The sequence below is a fragment of the Podarcis cretensis genome, assembly GCF_951804945.1.
Source record: "Podarcis cretensis genome assembly, chromosome: 6".
In the NCBI taxonomy this organism is placed as follows: domain Eukaryota; kingdom Metazoa; phylum Chordata; class Lepidosauria; order Squamata; family Lacertidae; genus Podarcis; species Podarcis cretensis.
In genome coordinates this window covers 29,701,459-29,726,503 of record NC_137175.1, presented here as the reverse complement: position 1 = coordinate 29,726,503, position 25,045 = coordinate 29,701,459, and the positions used below count along the sequence as shown (strand labels likewise).

Sequence of the window (25,045 nt, the reverse complement as noted above, 5' to 3'; positions counted from 1 at the left end):
AATAAAAACACAGGTAGAAATTTCTGGTCACAGAATATGGTAATGTGTTTCTAAATTGTTGGTCTAGAAACACAAAAATAGATAACTCCTATTGGAAAGATCAGGCAGGGTCATCTGAAGCCTTCTGCCTCCTCTCCATGGGGAGGAGTCATTCCTCTCTCTCCTGACCCACTTGTCTACTGTCAGTAACAGCTGGATCTTTTTTCTCTCTGAAAAAAACCCCTTATCTATAGTCATTTTAATGTTTGATTCGTGTTGGTTTCTGAGTTTGGTGATTTCCCCCCTTCCTCTCCCAATTTTGCTCCTGTCATTTGGGCTCCTTTGAGTGTTTATAGCATTTTCCCTCCATTTCCACCCCTGCCTGCACTGGCTGTTTGTGCCTCCCTGCTTGTTTTTTCATCCCCACTGTTACTGGTTCCTGGTTAGGGAGGGGGAAGTGTTTGGATCTGTCCAGCTGGGTGCAAGGAAATCCACCACTGGTGACTTGAAGGCATGTTCCACATCTTTGAACAGAGTTGGATCACTGATTTGTGCCCTTGCAAATGAATCATCAATGCTGGACCCAACAGCCCCATAGCACCATGTTATCTTGCATACACCCGTCCTTGCAGGACTGCAGCTACCAGGCTCCCTCCTTTCCATCTTCATTGTTTGAACTTTGCGGCCTTTGGCAACGTCATGCCTGCCTGCTTTGTCCAGACTGCATGTTTTATTGAGGTTGAGCAGTGCCATGGCTAACAGCACATACACCTCAGCAGTTTTCCCACAGTTTTGCTTAATCTGCAGGACTGCTGCATCTTGCCTCATTGGCATCCCTGGACACTTCCTCAGTCTCCCACAATTACAGTGGTACCTCTGGTTACGAACTTAATTTGTTCCGGGGGTCCGTTCTTAACCTGAAACTGTTCTTAACTTGAGGTACCACTTTAGCTAATGGGGCCTCCCACTGCCACCGCACAATTTCTGTTCTCATCCTGAGGTAAAGTTCTTAACCTGAGGTACTACTTCCAGGTTAGTGGAGTATGTTACCCGAGGTGTTTGTAACCCGAGGTATCACTGTACTTGCCTCAAGAAGGAGATGTGTCTAATGCCCATAGTGGTATGTCTGATGCTGCAGAATGAACCTTCTCTTACGTGGGCTGTGAAATGATGAGTTCCTGTTTTCTGTAGTTGATCCTCAGATGGTTCCTACCCAGAGGGTTAAAGGTCTCCTTCAGTACTGCTCTACAGCCTCTCATGGCTGGGACTTCTGCCAAAAGATCAAATAAGTGGAAGGAAAAATGGAGTTCCAAGAAGCACAGAAGCAACAGGGACAGATCTGGTGCCAGAACAGTCCATAACGCAAAGTCTTCTGTGGTAGACTTTTCAGTTCACTGTGGTTCAGCCTGGGTCCTCAGCCCAATATCTGGCCACAAGTGCTGAAGTTTTTCCTTCTCTTCCCACCAACCTCCTGCAGTGCTTTCCCCATGAGCTTATTGTAAAGCTTGGCAGGCTGAGTGGATGTTTCCAGTGTGGTGAAGTTGGTCTCTGTTTTCCTTTGTTTCTGTCTTGATGGTTGATATTATGGCCTTTTCCCAGAGTTTGTCAGCTGCAGCAAAGGGTGCTATTCAAGGTTTTGGAGATTGTGTAATTCACTCAACTGTAATGAATACAGTCAAGGCCCACAACAGATGGCACAATATCTCCTTCCTCTTTGTTTTCCAGCCCCTAAATGCCAGGGATTTAGGTGAAGGAGTGAGACTATGGACTTGTGTGGTGTAGTCAATGCAGAAGGCTCATATGTTATAGTGGATTGTGGTTATCTTGGTGTCCAGTGTTTCCCCTCTGTGCTGCAAGAGAGGAGGTTTCCTCAAGCCTTTGTCAACCTTGAGGTTATCTGTCAGTTTCCCCTACCCCTTAGAAACTTAAGGGGTGAGGTGTTTGGTGAAGAATTCTAATGAGTTCCAGGGTTGTCTCCTCACAGCAGACAAGGATACGAACAACCTGGGCAGGGACATGGGAGTATTCCTCCACCCGAAGAGTTTCCTGCTTTCTTCCTGAAGGTGCTAGACTATCACCAAATAGTTTCTCTGTTGAAAGCTGACTCTTTCTCCCCAGGACCTGAAGGGTCCAATCTAGGAAGTTCTGCTGTTGCAGAGCACAGTTGTACATTTCCAGCTGGCCCTTATTTATTTAACACAGCTGAATGGCTCTGGGTTGCTTCTTGAGTGTCAAGGCCACATTGTTCTCTAGGAGGGATTCCTCTAACTGCATATGTTGTAGCACATGTAGGGTCTATCTGACATGAGGTTCTACTGCTGGAGTAGAAATTATTATTAATAATAACAATAACAATAACAACAACAATAACAACAACAACAACAACAACAACATTATTATTATTATTCACCATCATCATATTGTGTTAGGTTTTATACCAATTCCTGCCTTACAGCCTAAACTAGGTGTTCTCTTCTTTCACAGGGCTGTATTTGAACCTTTGGCCAGCTCTTTCCTGCAGCTGTGTGCTCAGTTATGTGTGTTTCATTCAGACAAGGTATTAACTGGGACTGACCCTTTGTTTATACCCAAGGTAAACTATGTTTCTTCTCTGCTTGCAAACAGTAATTTCACTCTTTCTTATCCCAATCCTTCACATTCTAGCATTTATGGTGCTTTTTGTCTTCTTTCACTCCCTAAAAATGGTTCTGCATTTAGTATTGTTACAAAAGCCAGGTGTCACTCCCACTGGGAGTCCAGAGTCTGTGTTCCTTTGGAGAACTGAGACACAGTGAACACTGTCATAGCTTTAATAAATACGGTTTATTCACCTATTTACACCTTCACTCTGCATGGTCATTTCAAGAGGGACTTGTCCCCCATAGCAGTGCAGCCCTAGAGTCCAAGGCATCTCTCCCAGCCAGCCTACCCAAGATGGATCCCAGTACTGTATTGCCAATGGTCCTCAATGGCCCTGTATCGTTTCTTAATAGCCCTAGCTTGGCCGGGTCATTTTGCAAAGGCTAGCTTAGGAATCTTTCTGCACTTGTAGTTCTCCCTTCACACCCCAAATAATCAAAATCCTACCATTTATTAATTTCTAGGGTTTAATCTATAACAATATTCATCCTGCTCACAGGAATTCAGATGGCATACCCCAAATGTTCACGGGGCTCTGCTATTTTATTTCTTAATATAATTTTTGGCATGTAAATGGCTACTTCAAATCTCACGTGTTTTTGCTTAAGTCACCCCGCTTCTAAGTATGCTGTGAGCCATTTATGCTTCCAGTCTGTTAAACTGTGCCCCAGGGCACCTTATGCATGCCTTGCAATGATTCAATTTAATGGGACATACTGATTTTGTTATCTTGTTTAACAACTGCAGAGACCCCATTGGCCTGGTCCTTTGTTATTAGCTCTTAAAGAAAGCTCTGGCCTGTTTAAATGAAATTTGGATATCACGGTTCTTCCTTCTACCTGCAAATAGCCACTACACACCAGAATTTCAGAATCACTCGCCTAGTTTATCCATGAAATCCCTTTCAAGTGCTGCCTGTTTGCAATTATTAACATCCTCACTACAACAGACATCATTATGTGTCCTAAGCAGCATTTACTTTCCAACACCACCAAGAGACATCCTGTATTAATGGTGGAGAAACTGCAATACATTTTATGGTCTCAATTGTCTATCTAAATCCCATCCAGAAGAACCACCCAAAATGTTTTAAAAACCCTTGGAACAGTTCAGACATTTACAAAGGAGTATTAATATCTAATTGTTTTTTATGGAAGTTAATGCAGAAAAAAGGCTGTGGGACAATTTTAGGTTGCAAAGACAGAAAGCCCTTCCCCCTAAAACTAGAACAAGCTGTTTATTTGTGTTTTAAGTGTTCACTGTACTCTGTCATTAGTGGGTTTGGCATGAACAGAAGGAAGGAGAAAACAACCCTTCTCACGATTAACAAGGGTTTCATATCCTTAAAAGTGATAACAAGGGAAATTGGGAAATACTGTTAAGTCCAACTGTAACAATTTGACCCAGCAGGTTTCCTAACCCAACTGCAATAACCAAAGACTTTGGCTAGGCTCCCAAGTGTGTTGAGGTATCCTTAGTAAACATGCCCAACATAAGTTCTTAATTAGGAAGGACATGACAGTATTATAACCAGTCCTAATACAAAATGCTAGGCGATAGCCAAGTGGAAAGAGTTGACATTTGACCTCAGCATGATTGGTTGCTCTGACCAGATATGGCTGGAATACAGCTCCCATCATTCCTCACTACTGGCCATGCAGGGTGGGGCTGATGAAGTCCAGAAGCATCTGGAGGGCCAAAGGTTCCCTTTGCCTGGCTTATATGAAAGAGTAAAATCATTACCAAGCCAGTACACAGTAAAAGTTATTGCATAACATCAGATTTCAATGAAGAGAGCTTTCTTGACCATGAAAGATTATTAAATTCATAGTTCTATGCCCCCCCAAGCTGCATTTTTTCTACCATTCTCCATTAACTAATGGGAAAATGTATTTGAACATTCAAAGGGGTTGGGAAGCTTTAGTGAAATTCTTATCGGTCGGGTTCTTTTTTATGCAGTTACCTTTTGAGGCAGCTAAGAGGTGTTTAAGAGTAGCCATTCTTTCATTCTGCAAATCATCTTCCCAGTGGAAGCAATCAAAGTGGTGTAGAATAATATAAAACAAGGTAAAATGCAAGAGAAGCAGAATATAAAAACTATTGCTACAATCATAGCGTTCATATTCCAGAAGGTGACTGGATCACACTTTCTCATCGGAATGAGTAGCAACTATAACCGTTTAGAGAAAAGATGTAAGTCTGGTTGCATTTTGAGACATCAGTGGAGTGGCAACCTACGAAAGCAGCTTCCTACTCCTGCTGATCCCGGCCATTGCCAACCAAGACTGCTACTCATCCTAAGTTCTGTTTCTTGGTCACACTAGCACGTGACAGAATGTTGAGGAATGTTGAGGAAACTAAAAGAAATGGTAGAAAAGTGGAGTGTGGGGTGTTGACAGACTAATGTATGACTCTAATCAATTCTAGAGTCCTTAAAAGATACAGTTTATACTTGCAGGATACAAATGTATTGAAGTTCATGTTTCCACAGTGATTTTCTTTTCTGAAATAGACTACTCACTAGACCCAGATAAGCTTTAGTTTCAGTATGTGCCTTCCAGTTGTGCCCTGACACCCACAGACAGCTCTGCAGTTGTGGTAACCAGCAAATAGTGACTAAAAACCTGGAGATCTCTTCTTCTTCTTCTTCTTCTTCTTCTTCTTCTTCTTCTTCTTCTTTGGTGATCACTTGTAGCCAAGTAAGATAGTCTTCCATAAACACGGTTTTAACAATGAGTCTGTAAGTGACTGTGGAGGCCAATTCTGGATCCACATGTCCTTCCACAGTGGGGCCATTGGTTTCTGGGCGGGAGTTGATCATGGTGTGGATTTGCCAAGCATGACTTCCTCTTAGCACGTTTCTCCCTTGCGTCCTGAGTTTGAGTGTCTTCAAAGCCCATGACACCTTTGGTAAAAGCTGTTCTCCAACTGGAGCGCCCGCAGGCCAGTGTTTGTGTGTTCAGACCCAGAGACCTCCCCCTCTAAATAAAGACACACTTGACTCAAATTTTAGTTTGGTTTTTGGCAGAATTTAAGCCACAACTTTATTGATTACAGAAGGTGAGTGGTTGCATAGGCTCTGGTTCGCTGACCCAGGGCACCAGCATAGGTTAGCCAGGGGTGAACACCTGGGTAGGCGAAAAGCCAGGAACAGACTATGTTCACCACCCAGATGCCCCCTGGACTTAGGCATGGGCACAACCCCATCTTGGGGGTTGACCAAACCAGTTGAGTCCATGGATTCCTTTAATGGAATACCCTTCACATAGGGATGGCGAGACCATTCTCCTATCGCTATCACCTGAACCAGTGCCTATCCACAACCTTACAAGTTGTGACGATTTGCTACGCAGCAGGCGAAACGCAAATGGCAACAGCCAATCAGCCAAGTGGGGAAATTCCTCCTGTGCCCCTGTCCCAACGACAAACAACACACGACGGCATAGCAAGGTCAATCGCATAGGTCAATACCCTAAATATAGGGAGAGGTGGGCAGGTGTTCCGAATGCACGAGTCCAAAGAGGAAGCTCTGGGTCACGTGCATGGGTATATATATAGGTCCCTCGATCCATTTGAACTGCGCCCCATTGGCCAGATAGCACCCAACAACGAGAGACCTACCAATTGGGTGTTGTGGCTGTCCAATCTCACCCATCCACAACATAGGAGGTCGGTCTCCAGGTCTCACCGCAACATGTGCCCTCTTTTAGGGAGGACACAATTTCCCATTTGTCAGTGTTTATACTACATTTTTTAGATTTCCTTGAGACAGTCATCCTGACCTTTCTCCTCAAGGAGGACATGAGCACAGCCATTATGGCTAGTAGCCATGAGCCAGTGGGCTTTGTGTTCTAATGTTTACGAGGGGGGAGGACTTTCCCCCATACCATGCATAATTAAATCCATCGTGTCTCCCTTTAGTCACTCCCCCCCTCAAACCACAAACTCCCCAATACTGTGACCGCTTCCACTTTCTATCCCTCTCACTGTCCCACACAATATGTTATGTGGATTCAAGCATTTCCAAAATTTAATAATTACTAGAATTACATATTCAGTGGATCCAGATGACACGGACCAAAAAAACAACGATGAGTCAATGTTGAAAGTCTAGAAAGTGTTTGCAATTGTTTCCTGTCAACTCTGTATTATGACAGAGATCAGGAGAGTGTGATGTTTTCCAAATGTCAAACTCCCCACAAAGTCCAAGTCCTTTGAAATGCTATTAGGAGTATAAATGGCTTCCATTTTACTATGTCATAGTTGCAACGTCCTGCAGTGCCCCCCAGGTCCAGTGCCCAGTGCAGCAGAACTGGTCACATTGCCCTAAATCCATATTATTTTAAGTGTCTTTTGTTGTGTTCCCACTACAAAAAAATAATTAATTAAGGTTCACTAGCTAATTTAAGAAGGAGAAGAAGAAGAAGAAGAAGAAGAGGAAGAGGAAGAGGAAGAAGAAGAAGAAGAAGAAGAAGAAGAGCTTTAGAGAGCTAAATATTGGGGGGGAACCCAAACCAAAACACAAAACTTTCCATTAGTACAGGAGTGGGGAACTTTATTCAGCCCAAGGACACATTTCCACGTGTCAGTGGTGGGCAGAGACAGAGGCAAAAGTCAGCGTATAAATAAATGCAAATTTTAAAGGACTAAAGCAAATAAATGGTAGAAAATATGGAGCAGAGTCGTCTTGGCCAAATAATGCTGCAGGACGATTGCACAACAGGAGTGACACCAATGTCTGCATGTAACACCTGTGCTCAGAGAGCTGCACTAGTTGCCCATCCACTACCAGCCAATTTCAAGGTGTTGCAATTAGCATACAAAACCCATACTTGAGACCGGTTTACCTACAATATCACTTTACCCCACTTGTGGTCACTTGACTGCCTATTGATATCAAGCAGTTGCTTTCACTATATGTTTTAAAGTATTGTATTTTGGTTTTGATTGGGCTTGATTTTGTTTTATCTTTTTGTAAAGCACTTTGAGGTTTGTTTGGGGTTTTTTTTTACAATCAAGTGGGTATAAATTTTATGAAATAAAATTAATAAATAAATTTAATGAATTAATTAATAATAGCTAATGGGTGCTTCAGAAGCTGATTGCATGTGCCCCCTGGCCTGAATTTCTCCTTCCTGTCTTGCTTCAGGTCTTTCTTTAATAGCCTAGCAAAAGTTGGAGAAGGTTATTTTAAACGTCTTATTATTTACGAGTACTATGCAGTACTCGTTTTGTCCCTCAGTTTTTATCAATGAGCAATTTTAAACAAATATGCATTTAAATAAATTAATACATCCAAACGATTGATCCTTACTGAAGGGTCCTCCACGCCGCAGATTTTGTAAGACTCTGTTTGCTAGGCATTTTGTCTTCCTGTATCTTTTCTAATTCTGCTGAAAAGCAAAGTCTTACTCGCTGAAAAGTCCTATATGCCAGAAAGTCATGTATGACAATCTAAAGGCAGAATATGGTTCGTTGGCCTAAATCTAAACAGTGAATTTCTTGTGCAAACAGCAAAGTCTGTACATTGATTTACAAGGGACCGGAAATGAATCAGGAAGCCCTGCGAGATTCACTGCAAATTAGAAGCAGGAAAGAGACGATAAACTATGCCATATTCCTTGAGTAGATGGAGTTTTGATCTGCCCTGCGACAGAGAAAGAAACTGAGATTATCTTGTGCTGGCATCCCCTCTCCTCTCTGATGAATTAGACTGTAGGGGAGTGTCAGAGAAGCCTGATGGATTCAATGTGCAGGCAGTATTTTGATTCTACTCATTTATTGTATTGGGCTTGATTCCACACACACACCCCGCGCGCTCTTTCCCTCCTCCCTCCTCCCTCCTCCCTCCTCCCTCCTCCCCCGTCTCCCCCCCCCCTTTTCAATAGGCATTTGTGCCAAAAAAAATTTCCCTCTTGCTATGAACCTACAACTTCTTAAAGGGGAAAGCTAATCCAGATAACTAGGGAGAATCTGGAACTTTTTGTTTCCCAAGGTAGAATAAATAGAGGCACATTCTTTCCAGGTAGGAGCCAAAATCACATTTTTTCCCCAGAATAACAAATAAAATTCTGTTTCTCTCATGTACCCTTTACTAACATCTCCCTGCCTTTTTTCTGTCCCGCTCAGATTTGTACTGCTTTACTTCTCAAGGTTTCAAATGCACCTCTTTCCTATGGGTTTCTGCTTCTATAATTGCAAATGTGCTTTGTCAGACTCTTCTAAGAACTGAAAAGTGGCTGCAATAGGTGCGTGTGAAAATTCAGTGTTATGCTCATGCAGCATACTAATAAGTCCCCCCCCCCCCTTTTCAGGGTCAAACGTCTTGCAAAGAATGACACTCCCAACACCTTTGCGTAGTCATGTATTTATACTATTATGGTTGTTGACTGACTGACCACCCTACTGTTCACAGACAGTTTTCAGTTTGAATTTGTGAGAGTTAGAGGGGAGGAGAGTGAGTGGACAATGCTAAAGCCCTATGAAGCTGTGGGGCTGCCTGTCTGTAGGAATCTGCTGGCTGATGAGGGAAGGTCTATTTGCTTCTAAGACACTCTGCTCTGCAAAGACACCCTAAGGCTCTCATCAAAAGTAAATTAAATACTGCTCTGTAGCACTGTTGCTTGAATTTTCGAAGTGCCTAATTATGCTTTCAAGTACCTTTATTGGCTTAGAGAGGTTTGGGCTATTGTACTATGCTTTTTTCTTGTTGTGATAGCTTTTTAAATGCATACATTTGGTCCTGATATATTTGTCGTTAGTTCTGTGCCTCTGTAACATGCTCCGTTATTACATTTACCAAACAAGAATACACTATAGCTGACTTGGGAGGAGCAGATCCTCTTTTTAATCCCAACAATGCTTTTGATACTAATTTAAATGAATGCTGTATTTTTTTCTCTCATTCATGTTTGAATTTGCATGAATTAAGTTATAATGTATTTTCAAATGCTTTGTTTTAGGAGTAACCCAGTGGCTTTCTATATACAATTTTAATACAATAATGTGCATCTTTGTATGAATTCGATTCTAAAACTTATTTACTTGGAAGAAACTTTCATTGATTTCAAATGAATTTACTTACAAGTCAGGGTGCATAACATTTCAACTTACAATAAAAAAGGCATGGAGATAAGGCATTAAATTGTTGTACGTGTATATATATTTTTTAAACCACATGTTTTTTAATTTGCTTAAAGATTTTCAGAAATAGCTCATTGAAGTGTGTGGCATAAATGTGCTTTGAAACTGTGATTATTTCCCACAAAGAATGTGCTAGGTTATAGGCTTATCAGCAATGTCTGAACAATGGAAATGTTTACCATATGGAAAATAAAAAAATTTCTCCTTGTAGGCATATTTCAATTCATAGCACCCAGCAAGAAAGAATTGTATCTGTTTCCCCCCCCCCCAATAAAATTATTATAGAACTTGCACACATATCATTCAAATGCTGATTATTATGAATGAGTCCATAATGATCTCCGAGATATTGAAAATTCTCCTTGTCATACAAAGTGCTCAGAACCGATCAGAGAGACAATGGGTCTAACAACCTGGTATGCTTTTCAAGCTTGCACAGAACAAATAAGGCAATTACCAGTAAATTTCAAACTTTTAGTTCTGTAACTATTACTTATTGAACTTTTAACACATCAGGACTTGATCCTAAATTGATATGGTGTAAAAATAATAATAAAGAATTAAGTACATTTCAAATTAATTTTAAATATTATAACGAATTGCATTTATTTTCATTACAGTATGCTAAATTCTGGTGTTCATTTAATTTATAATTGTATTTTTTATACGTGGAGATTAATAAGAACAAACTTATAAAAACAAATGTGTAATGCAACCCTGTGCATTTTTAACCAGCCGTCCCACTGTGTTCAATAGGGCTTATGGTCAGGAAAGTATGAATAGGATTTCAGGGTTAAAATAGTTTTACATGATGATAAATAACATCAAATGAACACAAGTACTGTGGTCCATAGCTTCTTGTGTAAATGATGCTACTTAAAAGTCATGTTTACAGATTCTGGTGCCACTCAGATACAGTTGCTAGAATCAACAGGAAGGCATAAAACTGTTTTACTATTCTCTCTGTGTTGAAGTAAGCCACACACAAGTGGGTACCATGCCCTAAATTGTACAGGAGTGTTTGTGTTTATCTTTCCAAGATCTTAAAACATTTTATATACAAGCTACTGTACATTTCTCATAAAAATGCATTAGAAAGAAACCAAAGCCTTTTCTTTCAAATTAACAAAATGACTGTCCTGTACTTCTGCATCTTCTAATTTTTTTTAAATCCCACATACAAAATAAAATACATGGAGCAATCAAAACATTGTGTGCCTGGCACAGATCAAAATTATTTCAGTATTTTAAAAATAATGATAATTTATGTTAATAAAAAACTTATGTGAAATTTTAGTTCTACCCCCGCCTGCCAACTATAAGCCCAAAGAATTTCACCAGGTTTACATATGGTAATTTAAGACCCTAGGGTGGTCTTCCCTTAACCCGGCTGTGATGGTTCTAGGGGTTGCTCGTGCGTAAATCGGCGCCACACCTGGCTGGGTTGCCTGAGTGAACCTTTTCTGTCCAGACAGCCACTCGCCCGTGGCTGTCTCAATCGCTGGCAGAATCTGTCAGTGGGCATTTCTTGAACTTCTTCCAGCAAAGAAGCTCTTTGACGCCTAGTCTCCGCCTACTCTCCCTGCGCGGAAGCCTTCTGCGCAAGGAGGGTGTGGGCAGCGGAGAACCCGTGCTCTCCCCGCTGGTCCCCGGCGAGGAGTCGTGGGACCGCCTCGCCAACTCCCCCATCTGCCCCCCTTCTCCACTGGTGCTACGCTGATTTCCTTCCCCAGAAGATGGGCTACTTCTCCCCATCCCGGGACGCTCTCCGGAATCCCTCTGGAGCCCTCCCTCTCCCTCTGGCTCCGATGGCAGTTCCCTGACACCGGCCTAAACCATAGATTAGACCCACTGAAATAAATGGATTTAAGTTAGTTATGCTTTAACAAGTCCATTTATTTCAGTTGTACTGATACTGAAAGAGAAGGCAAAGCTTTTGTTGCAATACTATTTCTATTTTTATTTAAGTTAGAATGAATGTGCGATTCTGAGAAAAAATCAAGGAACTAAAATTATTTTGTAGACTGAATATTGTTTTTTGAAAAGGCAAATGGATTCACAGTAGTTGATAAACAAGGTTCTCAGATAGGTTTTAATGTAATGTTCATCATACTCTTCCATATGTCAATTTTGTTTGAGTGGGAAGCTATTTTTTCTTGTTTCCTCTGCCTTTTACAAAATAATAATTTTTGTAGAAGAAAATTATGTTCTACTGGAACACAGATGAAATTCTGACATTGTGTTTCATGGAAATATTAGCCATAGCTGTTTTTATATTCTGTTTATATTGCAATGTTATCATTTAGAAAACTTATGCCCAGTGCTTTTTTTCTGGGGGTACGCAGGGGTACACATACCCCTAAACATTTTGTGACTCTAATGGAAGAACTTTAAAATTTTAAAAATTTTAGTTTCTTCTCTAGGACGGTGAAACATCAGTTCCATTGCTACCCCAATGGTGGCCTCATTTCCTGTCATGGTGTTCCTGTCAATATTGATTTTCTTGAGTCAAAATGAGAGTACTCCTAAACATTTTTTTAAAAGAAAAAAATCACTGCTTATGCCCCATGCTTCTAATGTATTTGGAACCCACAGAGTAGCATAGAACTTTTTAAGAATAACTACTCTCTCGTTCTTTTTCTTTTTTTAAGGATAGCATTGTTAAAATGCAGCTTTTTATGCAACTCAAGGACCAAATGACACATGTCATAGATGTTCCTGATGATATCTCCAAACTTTTTCTTAAGAGCAGCTATAGGGAAAGGGGGGTAAATTTGATCATAGCAGTAGCACTAGATCAGGGGTCAGCAAACTTTTTCAGCAGGGGGCCGGTCCAGTGTCCCTCAGACCTTGTGTGGGGGCTTGGACTATGTTTTGAAAAATAATAATGAACGAATTCCTATGCCCCACAAATAACCCAGAGATGTATTTTAAATAAAAGCACACATTCGACTCATGTAAAAACACACTGATTCCCGGACCATCCATGGGCCAGATTTAGAAGGCGATTGGGCTGGATCCAGCCCCGAGGCACTAGATGAAGAGGTAATCTTTCCCTCATACTGTTACCCCAATCAAAACCTGTGCCATTAGCCTTCGGTAATACAGGGACCCAGATTTAGCTGCCACATGGGTCCTTTGATTTAGATCAGGAAATAGCATGGGGTAATCAGTTGGTAGGCCCTTTCCCAATGGTACTGCTTCCATCAAATTTTCTTCCAGAACCATAGCTTTAAAAACCAAACCAACACCTGGAGAATCCATTATAGCTTGGACCTTAGTTGAACAAAGACACAGAGACGTCACCCCTGTCAAAGAGCTGTATCAGCACTCCCGCCAGAAAAAATACTTTGTGCCTTTGTGCCACAGTGCAAGAGAGATGGGAAGACTCTGGCATTCTGTACATTTTTCAGACTGGGCTGAAATCTTCCTTGTGGTTGGCTAACTATACAAGGAATATATACAGAGAAATAAAGACCGTGTGCAATTTATTTTAGAGACTTGGTTAGTAACATTTAAAAGTCAAAGTACGTATTTTGGGTTTCACATTAACAACTTCCTTGTAGAATTGTTTAATAAGTGGATGTAATTTTACGTAATATTGCCCAAGTCATGCAAACATACAAACTAATGTCATTTTTGAAGTTCCTTATATATGTTCTCAGAACAGATCTGCCTCATCAAGGGAAAAGAAAGTATGATGAAATTGAGAATATTAGTACTGATGTTTTAAAGAGGAGCATACAGGTTTTTCTCCTGTTTTTCAGCATTGGCAAATTTGATTTATAGAATCAAAGATCTGAGTTATTTGGGAAGAACGTTTCTTTTCTCTTTATATGTTCTGTGCTCCTGGACTTTCTATGTAATGATAACTGTGATGTTGCTAAATAAATATCAGATGGAGAGCAATTTTGTTTTCTCACCTACCAAAATTCTGTAACACAATATACACATAACTGAAGGAGATTTGTGAAAGCTTTAACACCCCCCCCCCAAAAAAAAAAACCCACCAGCCCCATTTAAGTATACAAGCACATGGGGTCTGTGATCATAAATAATTGTTTCTAGTTCAGAATCTTGACATTTACAGCTTTCCCCATTGAGGATCCATTTCACTTTTTGCTAGAAAAGCTTAGAACTGTATCTATAAATCTCTTGTGTTCTTTTGAAACTGTATCCATTAACAATTTCACATTCACTGGAAGGCAAGAAAAGCCCTGCTGGGTTAAATCAAAGGCCTATCCGGTCCAACATTCTGTTCCCTCAAAAGCCAAGCAGATGCCCAAAGGAAGCCCACAAGGAAGATATGAGTGTAATGGATGTAGGTCCCTCCTGAACTGGGTCATGGGATTGGTATACTGGTATTGTATTAAGTGGATCCAGTCCTACTGTTGTAAGCCAAAAATGGCTTATCTCCTGAGTTTATGCCAATAAAAACTCAGAAACGTGAGGAGTTAAGAGTCCAACGTTTATTGCAAAAGCAATAGGTTACAGTAGGATTGTTCCGCAAAACTGCAACCACGCCCAGTGGTTCAGGCAGTGGTATTTATAAAGTTTCAAACAAAGCATTTCCATTTTCACCAATCATGTACATCATGCCCTCGTTTAAACATGTGCAATAAGCACTAGCAATTTTGCTGATTCAGTGAGGTTACCAGATCTGTTACAATTTGTTAGTGTGCATGTTGGGAACCTGTGTTACATGTATCCATTTGCACCATGTAGCAACTTATGTTCTAGCTTTGAGCTATAGCTTTGTGATTCATGTATTAGCTGTATTTCTGCCCCAGTTGGGGCTGAGTCTGGACAGCAACCAACACTAACCACAAACTACAGCCAAGGTTTGTTAATGCATGTCTTGGGAACGAGACCATTATATACTTTCATTTCTAAAAAGGCTTTTTACTTCAACAAAGGCTCAACATAACAGTCATTGGGTAAGAGAAGTGGTCTTTTTAAGGATCAGTAACTAGTTAAAGAACAGGAAGTGGATGATGGTAATAATTATACCATCTTTGCAGTGGAGGATACAGCAGGGTCCCAGAAACATCCGTATTGGGACTGGTGCTATTTGATGTATTCAAAAGTAATCTATAGTAACAGATGTGCTGTGAGGTGGCTAAGTTTCTAAATTATACTTCCAAATTATTCACGGTAAAGAAAAAGAACCTCTTCAAACCGGAAAACAAAAATAAACAAAACAAAGCAGGAAAAAAACAAAATGGTAAATCAGATTCAATGTTAATGAAACAGATGAGGGTAAAAATTCCTCACTTCACATTGACACTGATGTTGCCTAATTTGGCAGTGACTAAACAGGAAAGAGAATAGCTTGGTGGGAAGAACAGCTCTGTGTGTGGCAGGACAGCAGTGAAAAGGGAAATTTCAATTTGGGGGATTATTAGGAAATAGAGCAAAAATAAAATAGTATTGTGATCCCTTTATGGTCTATGGTTCAGCTGCATTTGGAATAATGTGAATACAGTTCTGGTTGCTCCATCTATAAAAAAGAAAAGTTGGAATAGGTGCAGAAAAGAACAGTCAAAATGATTAAGTGGTCAGAGCAATTTCCATACAAGGAAAGGCTAAGTCAGGCTTTGCCAGCCTGGTGCCCTCCAGATGTTGTTGAGATACACCTCCCATCATTCCCAGCCAGCACCAAGTTGGTGAATACTGAACTAAAGTTCGGAGGCTTTTTACTGTAGAAGACAAACAACTAAAGAGGGGCATTACAAAATGTGAATAAAAAGTTTTTGGCCTGCTTTTTCAGGGCTCTCGGTTGTGTAACAACAGCCCCTATACTAGCCTAAAAATGGATGTGCACAGGGTGGGGCCTGCCATTGCCATCCTACTGCCCAGTGCTTTGTTTATGGGGGGGGGGAGGTGCCAGTACTCTGGGCAGTTGCCCTGGACACAAAAATTCCTTGGGGCCAGGAAAAACAATTACATGTAAAACAATTGCATGTTTTTCTGGAACGTCATTAAGATCTTGGTATATCATTATTGCATAATGTATGATAATTAATTGACTTGCTACAACACCATACCTTTTTCTGTACTCTCAGTACCTAACTGTGTACCACAGGGTCAAACTGTACAACATTCTGCTGGGACACAGGCTTGCGCCTCCTTCCCCAAGCCCAGCTTAAGGGAAGAAGGTGTGATGCTTTGATGGGATCAAAGAGCCCTCCCGCCTTCTTCCCCCCCTCCAAAAAAGGTGGTGGTACTCTGTAATGTCACATACTGCCAGAAAACAAGCACTGCTGCTGTCTCTTATGTGTTCAGTTTACAATGCTTGAATATGTAAAAGGGCCACAAACCAATACATTGGTGAAGAGGCGGCACGTGGACAGCTACAGAAGCCAATGCTCCTAGAAGCCATCTTCTCTTCTAGGTGTCACAGTGTGGTGCCCGAAATGTAAAGCACCAGCTGGTAAGCCCAGTTTGTTCAAAGGCTTTCTAGAAGGAGTAGAGATCTGGGACTCAGCTACATTAGTCAAAAAACAGCGTTTTAAATGCGTTTTAGATTTTTTTTCATTTTTAAAGACTCTCCCTCCCCACATGTTTCCAATAGAAAATCTGATTGGGGGGTATGTGAAAAAAATTTCTCTTTTATAATACAAAATGTTTTTTAAAGTCAAAATTTTCTATCTAAGATGGCCTACAACATTCAAGAATGATAATTCTGACATATAAAATAGCCATAATCAAGGTACCGTACTTTTCGCTCTATAAGACGCACCAGACCACAAGATGCACCTAGTTTTTGGAGGAGGAAAACAAGAAAAAAAATATTCTGAATCTCAGAAGCCAGAACAGCAAGAGGGATCGCTGCACAGTGAAAGCAGCAATCCCTCTTGCTGTTCTGGCTTCTGTGATAGCTGCACAGCCTGCATTCGCTCCATAAGATGCACACACATTTCCCCTTACTTTTTAGGAGGGAAAAAGTGAGTCTTATAGAGCAAAAAATACGGTATGTCCCTGCACTTAGTGAGGGATGGCATCTTAATGAGGCCCATATACAGGGCATTTGTTGCTTATGTATTGCATACATCTCAATTTCCCCAAAAACCTCCTTTTTACCAGGGAGGGGAGAGGAAAAAATGTTTATTCACTACAGCCTCAAAATGTCCAGAAATCTGACATCTCTAAGATGGAGGTGCTTTTGGTTAATGGCACTGAAACCTTCAAACCATGTGGCAGCTCCTACTTCATTAAGAAGCTCTGGTCCTGATTTCTGTCCGTGACAGAATGATAAAACTAAAAAGGAATTATGTCAGTTTTGGAAGGAGTGAAGTGTGAAGTTCCAGGGCTGCTCAATCCCATCAACTAATGGCAGCAGCATATGTCTTTATTGCAGTTCGTTGACTGACATTCATGCATTAGGCATGGATGCCTGCAAGGGAAAGGCTACAAATGTAGACCTGTATTGTTGTGCATTGTAGATCAGGAGGATCCCAGGGCCCAAACATGAGACCAAGGGGTGGCCCCCCAGTGATGTAATTAAGCATGGCACACCAAGCATTAACCACAGTTGCCGAGAGCATGTCATTCAAGTAAAAAACCAAAATCTAACAAATGAGCAAATATGTCACTGGTTGTAAATTAAGATAGAAACCATAGCTAAAGGCATTGCTCCTGTGCTTGCTGTGAACTGCTCTTGTGAACAGCCAGTGTAAATGACACAACTGCCAGTCAGTACGGTATGCATTTAATTTCCTTCTAATCTCACGATCTACAGCTGCCCTGTCCCCCAAGACAGCACTTTCCAAACATCTGCTTTATACACAGGCACAATATATTCCACAAACTCTGTGTTTCAGACATGTGGGAGTGGGGAACTACTAGGTTATCATTAGCACATGCCCATTTTATGAATTAATGTAGCTGTGAATCAATATAGCTTCTGTCGATCAATATGTCAATTCAGATTTTAACTTGGAAAGCAAACTCTGCCATTTTTCTTAAACACCTCCCCTTCCACACTCCATTCTTTCCAATATCCAAATTGATTTCTTGTGCACACTCCTAGGGTTCCCAAGTGGATTATTGGGAGGGGCTGCCCTTGAGGTGGAAAGAGGGGAGGGAACACACTGGAATGGGGCAAACACACTAGAATGAGATTGGGATCTTGGCAGCTTTTTCTGTTCCTCCGTCTCCAAGGCAGCCCCCACCCCACCTACTTCTCCCTGAAATGATCTATCTAGTCTCTACTCCACTTCGAATGAAAATAATAAATGCCTCCTCCTCCACTCCAGCTTTTCAGCACTTGTCTCCCTCAGTTGGTATTCGGGTCACCTCCTCAAACTCACTCAGGAAGAACAAAGGGCCATCAATGAGTTGCTGTGGGTGGCAGAAGCAGCAGGACTTGGTTCCTGCTCCTGCTGTGCTCTGCTTACTTCTGCAGCCCCACATCTTGTGCCAGGTGTGCATGCGTACTCATAACCTAGACTCTTGAGCACAGCCTAGTCCTTTTTCATCCTCTATGCTCCTTCCCACCACTGAGGCCTGGAGACAGAGGCTAATTGGGAAAGTAGAGAAGGGCAGACACCCCCCCCCAGTGCATCTACACAATCATTTGAAGAGATGGAGGTTAATTGGGACGGGGATGGGAGGAAAGGGCAGGCCCCTTCCCCTGAAAGTATACGCAATATTTTTCAGCCAGCTCCTGCTGGCCTGAAGCTTCCAAGTTACATGTAGCCTTCTTGATTAATTGTTGTTGTTATTGTTGCTACTTTCGTCCACCTGGAGATTCAAGCCCTTCACCTGCCACCTGGGGTGTGGGGTTAGGCAAACCTGGAGACTCCAGGTCAGCCTGCCTGTCTGGTAACTCTAGTGCATTGGTTTCCATTAGGAATAGGGCCTTTATGGTAGTGGCACTCCATTAAGGCATTAGCTTTCCATGTATTTTCCAAACTCCTACAATCAGGTTTACAGAATGCACATACAGCCTATATCCATACAGGTCTATGCAAGTAGGCCAACAGCTAACCTATTACATGCAAACTAAGGATTTGTTTTGTTTTGTTTTGTTTTGTTTTACTGCAGCTATAATGTTTGCCTGAACTACTTTATATCAATACTGCACATATTAAAACCTAGAAATAACCATCCATTAATAATTCCTGAAAACTATTATGTGGTTCAATTGTTGGTGACTGTTAGCAGTTTTTGATCCCTTTAATTCTTTCAGTCATATTTATTCCATAAACATTTTGTGCTTTTCCTACGAAATTATGCCATTCAGATACACAATATTTTTATTGCACTTACAATTGGATTTTCTTTGAGATATTACTCTGTGATTTTGTATGTGTTTGCATACTTTCAATAACAGGAATATGTAGGGAAGGGATTGATGTGGGGACCCAACTTGGACTTAAACAATTCTAAGCCTTTTGATGATTTTCCACATTGCATCTCCCATGAAACTGAGCAATGTGTAATTATAGTAACACAACATGTGTTCATATTTTGTGGGCATGATCTGTTTTGGTTCTCCAATTTTGAACTCTCACTCTTAATAGCATATATGTAACAGAATAAAAGATGCCTGAATTAAATATATGGAGGGAAACATCTCAAGCAATTCTTCACTTCTGGAAAAGGTTAGCATATTCAACCCTTTAAATTGCTAAAAACTATTTGTCAGGGGCTCAGGAGCAGAGGCACAGGGGAGAGAGGACATGGAGAGCGAAGGGGAAGAATCTGAGGGCAGCGTAGGGGAGTATGACAGTGGCACGATAGATTCCATGAGCTTCTCCAGCGAATCAGAAGATTCCCAGAGGGGGGCGCCGAGGGCCACGGCAAGGGGGGTCCCAGGGGGGATGCACCAGAAGCAAGGGGCCAGCGGGGACTCCCAAAGCAGCAGCGGGAGATCAGGACCAGTTCCCCCACCAGAGCGTAGTGGGGGGGAAGAGTCCCATGCATCAGGGCCAGCGTCTCCTCCAGCAGGGAGAGAAGATGAGTCAGGGCTTACCACGCCTCTGTCGGAGAGTGAGGGAACGGAGGGGAAGTCAGGTCCAGCTAGCACCCCCGAAGGGGGAAGCAGTGACAGGAGCAGTGTAACGGTCAGGAGAAAGGTTGCCGGCTGGGCGCGCGAGCCAAGTTCAAATGTACAGGCGCGCGGGACAGCGGAAAACCCGGATTGGGAACCAGGTCCCAAAGCCCGCTGGAGGCTGGGGGAAGACTCAGGGGACTCAGCGTCAGAAGAGTCTAGAAAGGACAAGACCCCAGCGGACAGGCGGACCCAGAGGAGGAAAGAGCAAAGGAAGAGGTGGAGCAAGGCTAGAGTCTTAAACTGGTGTCTGGGGGGAGGAGATTCAGACGGAGCTTCGGCGGTCTAGAGTTGAGACGTAGAGCTGCACGCCATGACTTTGAAATCGAAACTGAACTTCAATAAAGACTTTTGTATATAACAACGAACTGGCGTTGGTCCTTTGTGAGCTGGGACCTCGGGCAGCCCTGACACTATTCCATTAATTAATTTTGGCTGCTGCCCAAACTTGCAGAATTGGTGCATTCTTCCTTGTGGAAACCAGATATTTTGTTCAGTTTAGCCTGATGCTGCAAGCCTATACTTACTTAGAACTAAGTCAGCTCCTTTAACTCCAATGGGACATACAGCACAAGCCCACTGTGTCTATTCAGCAGTGAATCGGATTGAGTTCAATGAGATTTACTTCCTGGTATTTATTGGATTGCAACCTTACTTCTGAGCAAACATGCATCAATAAACTTGTTTGTCACTCATTCCCTCTTCTATGAGCTATGGGAACTGCAGTTTGGATGAAAGGGATCTCAGGATTTCTGAGAATTCCTCACCAAACCACAATTCCTATAATTTTTTAGGGGGGAGCCATGTCAGTTACAGAATTTAATCCAAATTTGCAACAGCAACTGGATATGTTTCTGCAGCGCAAATGTAGTGGCAGAATGGTAGTATAGGCAACTGGTTCTGAGCCTGTGCAATTAGCAATGAGAAATTACCACCCCAGGACTCTTTTTAAAATGAATGCATTCATGAAACATGCCTTTTTTCAAATGTAAGTATAGCTTGTGAGAATACATCTGGGGTTTCCTTTTAAAGAAAAGATGTTCTTCTGCTGACTGCCTTATATTGAATCAGACCATTGGTCCATCTAGTTTTGTATTGGCAGGTTTTAGGCAACAATTCCAAGGTCTTAGGCAGGGAGACATCAGGGACCTTCTGAATGCAAAACAGATGCTCTACTCCCAGGCAAGAATGTGTAGGATTGATCGTTTTATCTGGATGGAGTTTCCTGTGGCGGCATGTTCTTGTTTACGATAATAAAGTCATTGTGCAGCTTCCTGACCATTGAGTCTTCTAAGCCTTTGTGACAGAAAGGATTTTTTTTTGATGGAGGAGCATTCTGTCATATAAGCCTCACCTTGTGGGACTTCTCACCACCTCACAGAACTAAGCCTTTGTGACAAGCCAGTAATCAAACCCAAGATCACAGCTTGTCTAACAGACAACTATTTTAGGCAGTCATGGCCTCACAATTAACCTTGCTCTTTATGGACCCTCTCTGCACTCCAGGCTAAGCATTTAAGACCCACACAGCTGTGCCTCACGTGAAGTATGGCTCTCGGTATATCGCTGAAATGGTGCTTCTTCAATAAGGGAGTTTATTTAAAACAGAAAGATCTTGGAAGGCTTTGCAAAGCAGTGCAAATGACCAATTCATACCACTGAGCTACACTGCTGTGAGTGTAGATTGAAGCAATTAGTATGGAATTTAGCGTGTTGGTTGTGTGATCACTCCAGCACATCTTGAAAGTAAAATTCAGCACATGAAAGCAATCCAGCCCAACACCTGCCTCAGCACATACAGCAATAACATTAAAATTGTGTGTTTTTTAAATAAATAAATAAATTTCCCTTCAGCACCCTTGTGTCTTCAATATGTAGACATCTTGCAGGAGAAGCTTTTCCTAACACAAAGGTAGGGGACCTGTGACCCTCCCAACATTGCTGAACTACAACTCCCATCATCCCTGACCCTCGACCATGCTGCCTGGGTCAGATGGGTGCTGGAGTCCAAAAACCTTAGAAAGGCCACAAGTTTCCCAGCCCTAACATGAGGCAGCGTTGAGAACAGCTTCATTGACTGACTTTTCCTGTTTCATGTAGCAGTTAAAGTACAAAAGCACACACACACACACCTTATGACAGCTACATGGCAGGCAGACATTTCTGAAATTAAAGTGGTATTTTTCCCCCGTCATCAAATCTATTTGATGGAGAAGCACATTACATTTTTGCCTGTCATACAGCTGTGAAAGGTGTGAGGTGGCATGCATGATGCACATTGTCAACGCTTAACAATTTCACTCTCTGAATAGGATTGAAAGATTCTTTTCCTGATAGGTTTTCTCTGCCTTCAACGACTTCACATCACACAGGTGCTTGCAGGAGCTGCCTGGACAGGGGCCACAGACCTTTCCACACTTCCCTTTTATAGTGGTGTTGTTGCTGTTTGATCTGATGTTTTAAAGAGTGAATTTGGGGCTGAGTGTCTGCACCTTTGGTCACACATTGCGACTGCTTTTCTCTCTTCCACACTGCTGGCAACCCTGCACAGATTGGGACCTCAGTACCTAACAGATTACTTCCTCCTGTCCTAGGCATACCTTCAGGTCATCAACAGGCACCCTTTTCAATGTGCACCCTCCTATTATTATTATTATTATTATTATTATTATTTGCTTGTTACTTAAGGTCGCCAAGCAACTTGCATTAAAAAATATAAGTACATTAAACTATTGAAAAAGAAAAGAAGAAGAAACATGCAAAACATTAACTTTTTTATAACTACTGTTTGGAGGATGGCAGGGCTTTTTTTGTTGAAGCCCCCTAGCTGTGACATGTTCTGCCTAGCAAATCGTACCTGGTGCCCACATTGTTATATTTTTCAGATGAGGACTTTTCTTTTCTCTCAGTTCTGATTTTAAGACCCCGCAGCATGGTTGGCAGTTAGGTTCTATGCTGCTGTATGTGCTTCCTTGGGGGCTGATTTTGTATTTGGTTTTTCAGGCTGCTTGTCTTTAACCTTATTGTGGTTTTGGTGTAGTGTGCAGTGTATTATAGTCTGGTTTTATTGCAGCATGTTTTTATATTTTATTCTTTGTATTCTTTATTATGCCTGGATAATTTATTTTATGGGGGGCCTCATAAATATAATAATTAGATAAATGTACCTCTTCTGTGTTTATTTTATGCTGCAAGTCCACCTGGAAGTGCTTTGCCATAAGTGGCAAGATATAAATAGAATAATAATAGTAGTAATAGTAATAGATCTTGCCAAAATTGTAAGACACTAGGGGTCAATTTCTAACATACACGGTGCATACACCAGGAAGGAAGGAAGGAAGCTATCAGAAAATATCAATAAAGATACTGGCTCAGATCCTAAGATGTTAACTTAAGGCAAAAGATGGAAGGAATGTCTCCCATACCTCACTTCCCTCTGCCTTCACCTGAGTAAAAGCCATACCTCAGTGGTGGAGCATCTGCTTTGCATGCAGAAGGTTAGAGATTCGATTTCCATCACTTCAAGGTAGGGCTGGGAATGTTCCATCTGAAACCCTGGAGAGCTAATTTCAGTCAATGCAAGCAATATGGAACTAGAGGGATCAATGGCCTCAATATAAGGTAGCACCCTATGTCCTAATTAGGGTTGCCATATTTTGAAGAGCAAAAAAGAGGACACATTTGCCGACTTCTGCTTTTATGGATCGCTATGACAACTCTACCCAGGAAAAAGAGGACACATGGCAACACTACATGGTACTCATGAGATGGTTTGTAGGAGGTGCAGGTGACTGCTGGGGTGGAAGAGATGAGAAACTTTCTTGCCTTGAAGGAGGAGAGGGAATATTGTTGCATCAGGCAAGCAGAAATCCTTGCATTGATGGAGTAATCTGCTTAGCACAATATATATATATATATATATATATATATATATATATATATATATATATGAGAGAGTTAGGTATTTCCTCCCTTAATATTTAACTCCCTTAATATTTCCTCCCTTAATATTTTTGTTTGTGTGTTTTGAAATGGTTATAAGTGGTAGCATATATTTTAAATATTTACATATATTCTAAAAGGAGAAATATATATATGCCCTGATGCTTATAAAATTATTAGTCTTTTTGTTCTTAATTTGCACCTGGAACCAATTCTCTGAGCACTGCTATTTCGTAGTTTCAGTTCTGCACGAAGACCTGTAAATACTTCCAAATGTTTGCTCTTTTCCTAAGTGTTTGTGTCCCATCCCATCCCCCACCCACACAATTGTTCTACTATAAATAATGAATGAAAATGGCCAAATTATCTCCAGTGAGTGAATACGTGAATGACAACTATTAGACTTAAAGCCCCACTTTAGGGCTTTAAGTAGATATAGTTCCTTATTAAAGGTTCAGGTTAAATAAACATAGGAGCATATCTTTTTCTTTATTATATGAAGAAAGGTCAAACTGCCAAAGGATGTTAACAAATGCTTCTTTGCTTGGACTGAATATTCCAGTTAATCACAGCAACAATGCAAAAAATAATAATAATACATTGATCAAAGATTTATAAGAAATGAAGTCGTGAGCTACTTAAAGAAAAGTCTTTGTAGAAGATGAAACTTAGGAAAACCCTTTCTAAATCAGACCAAAGGTCTATCTAGCCCAGGAATCTGTTCTTAGAGTGGCCAACTATTGCTAACATTGCTGGGTTGTTGTTGTTGTTGTTGTTGTTAAAAGCACCCACATTTTGGGGTTCATGCTACATGTTTAAGTTGATATTCCAACCATATATTCCAAGCACCCATCACAAAAGCAGTCCCTGCCCTTTCCTCTTCAACCCCCTTCTGGATCTAGGAGACAGTGGGGTGGGGGATAGTGAGGAATCTACTCGCCTGTTCCTTGCCTGATCAATCTCTTCCAGCATGGTGTAGTGATTAAGAGCGGTGGACTCGTAATCTGGTGAACCGGATTTGCTTCCCCACTCCTCCACATGCAGCTGTTGGGTGACCTTGGGCTAGTAACACTTCTCTGAAGTCTCTCAGCCTCACTCACCTCACAGAGTGTTTGTCGTGGGGAGGAAGGGAAAGGAGATTATTAGCCGCTTTGAGACTCCTTAAGAGGAGTAAAAGGCAGGATATCAAGTCCAAACTCCTCCTCCTCCTCCTCCTCCTCCTCCTCCTCCTCTTCTTCTTTGGGGGTAGTGAATGCTTCCCTCTGTGAGGGAGCCTTCCCAGGC

The 25,045-nt window shown here is 41.6% G+C and overlaps 1 protein-coding gene and 1 long non-coding RNA gene across 6 annotated transcripts in view; one reads left to right on the top strand and one right to left on the bottom strand.

Moving 5' to 3' along the window:
- Positions 1 to 25,045, top strand: part of ASIP (agouti signaling protein) — a 90,129-nt gene that overhangs the window by 4,936 nt on the left and 60,148 nt on the right. Inside the window, exon 2 of the mRNA XM_079980079.1 lies at positions 2,464 to 2,536. Within this exon, the coding sequence (XP_079836205.1) occupies positions 2,464 to 2,536 (73 nt within the window). The remainder of the gene's footprint in view (positions 1 to 2,463; positions 2,537 to 25,045) is intronic.
- The window catches only part of LOC307218066, an 80,274-nt gene that overhangs the window by 5,026 nt on the left and 50,203 nt on the right, over positions 1 to 25,045 (bottom strand). For 2 of the 5 annotated variants that reach the window (XR_013839730.1, XR_013839731.1), the window contains one exon: positions 22,421 to 23,366. The exons of the other annotated variants lie outside the window; for them this stretch is intronic. This is a non-coding gene — a long non-coding RNA (uncharacterized lncRNA). Of the gene's footprint in view, positions 1 to 22,420; positions 23,367 to 25,045 lie in introns of those variants that run through there. 5 annotated transcript variants of the gene reach the window in all.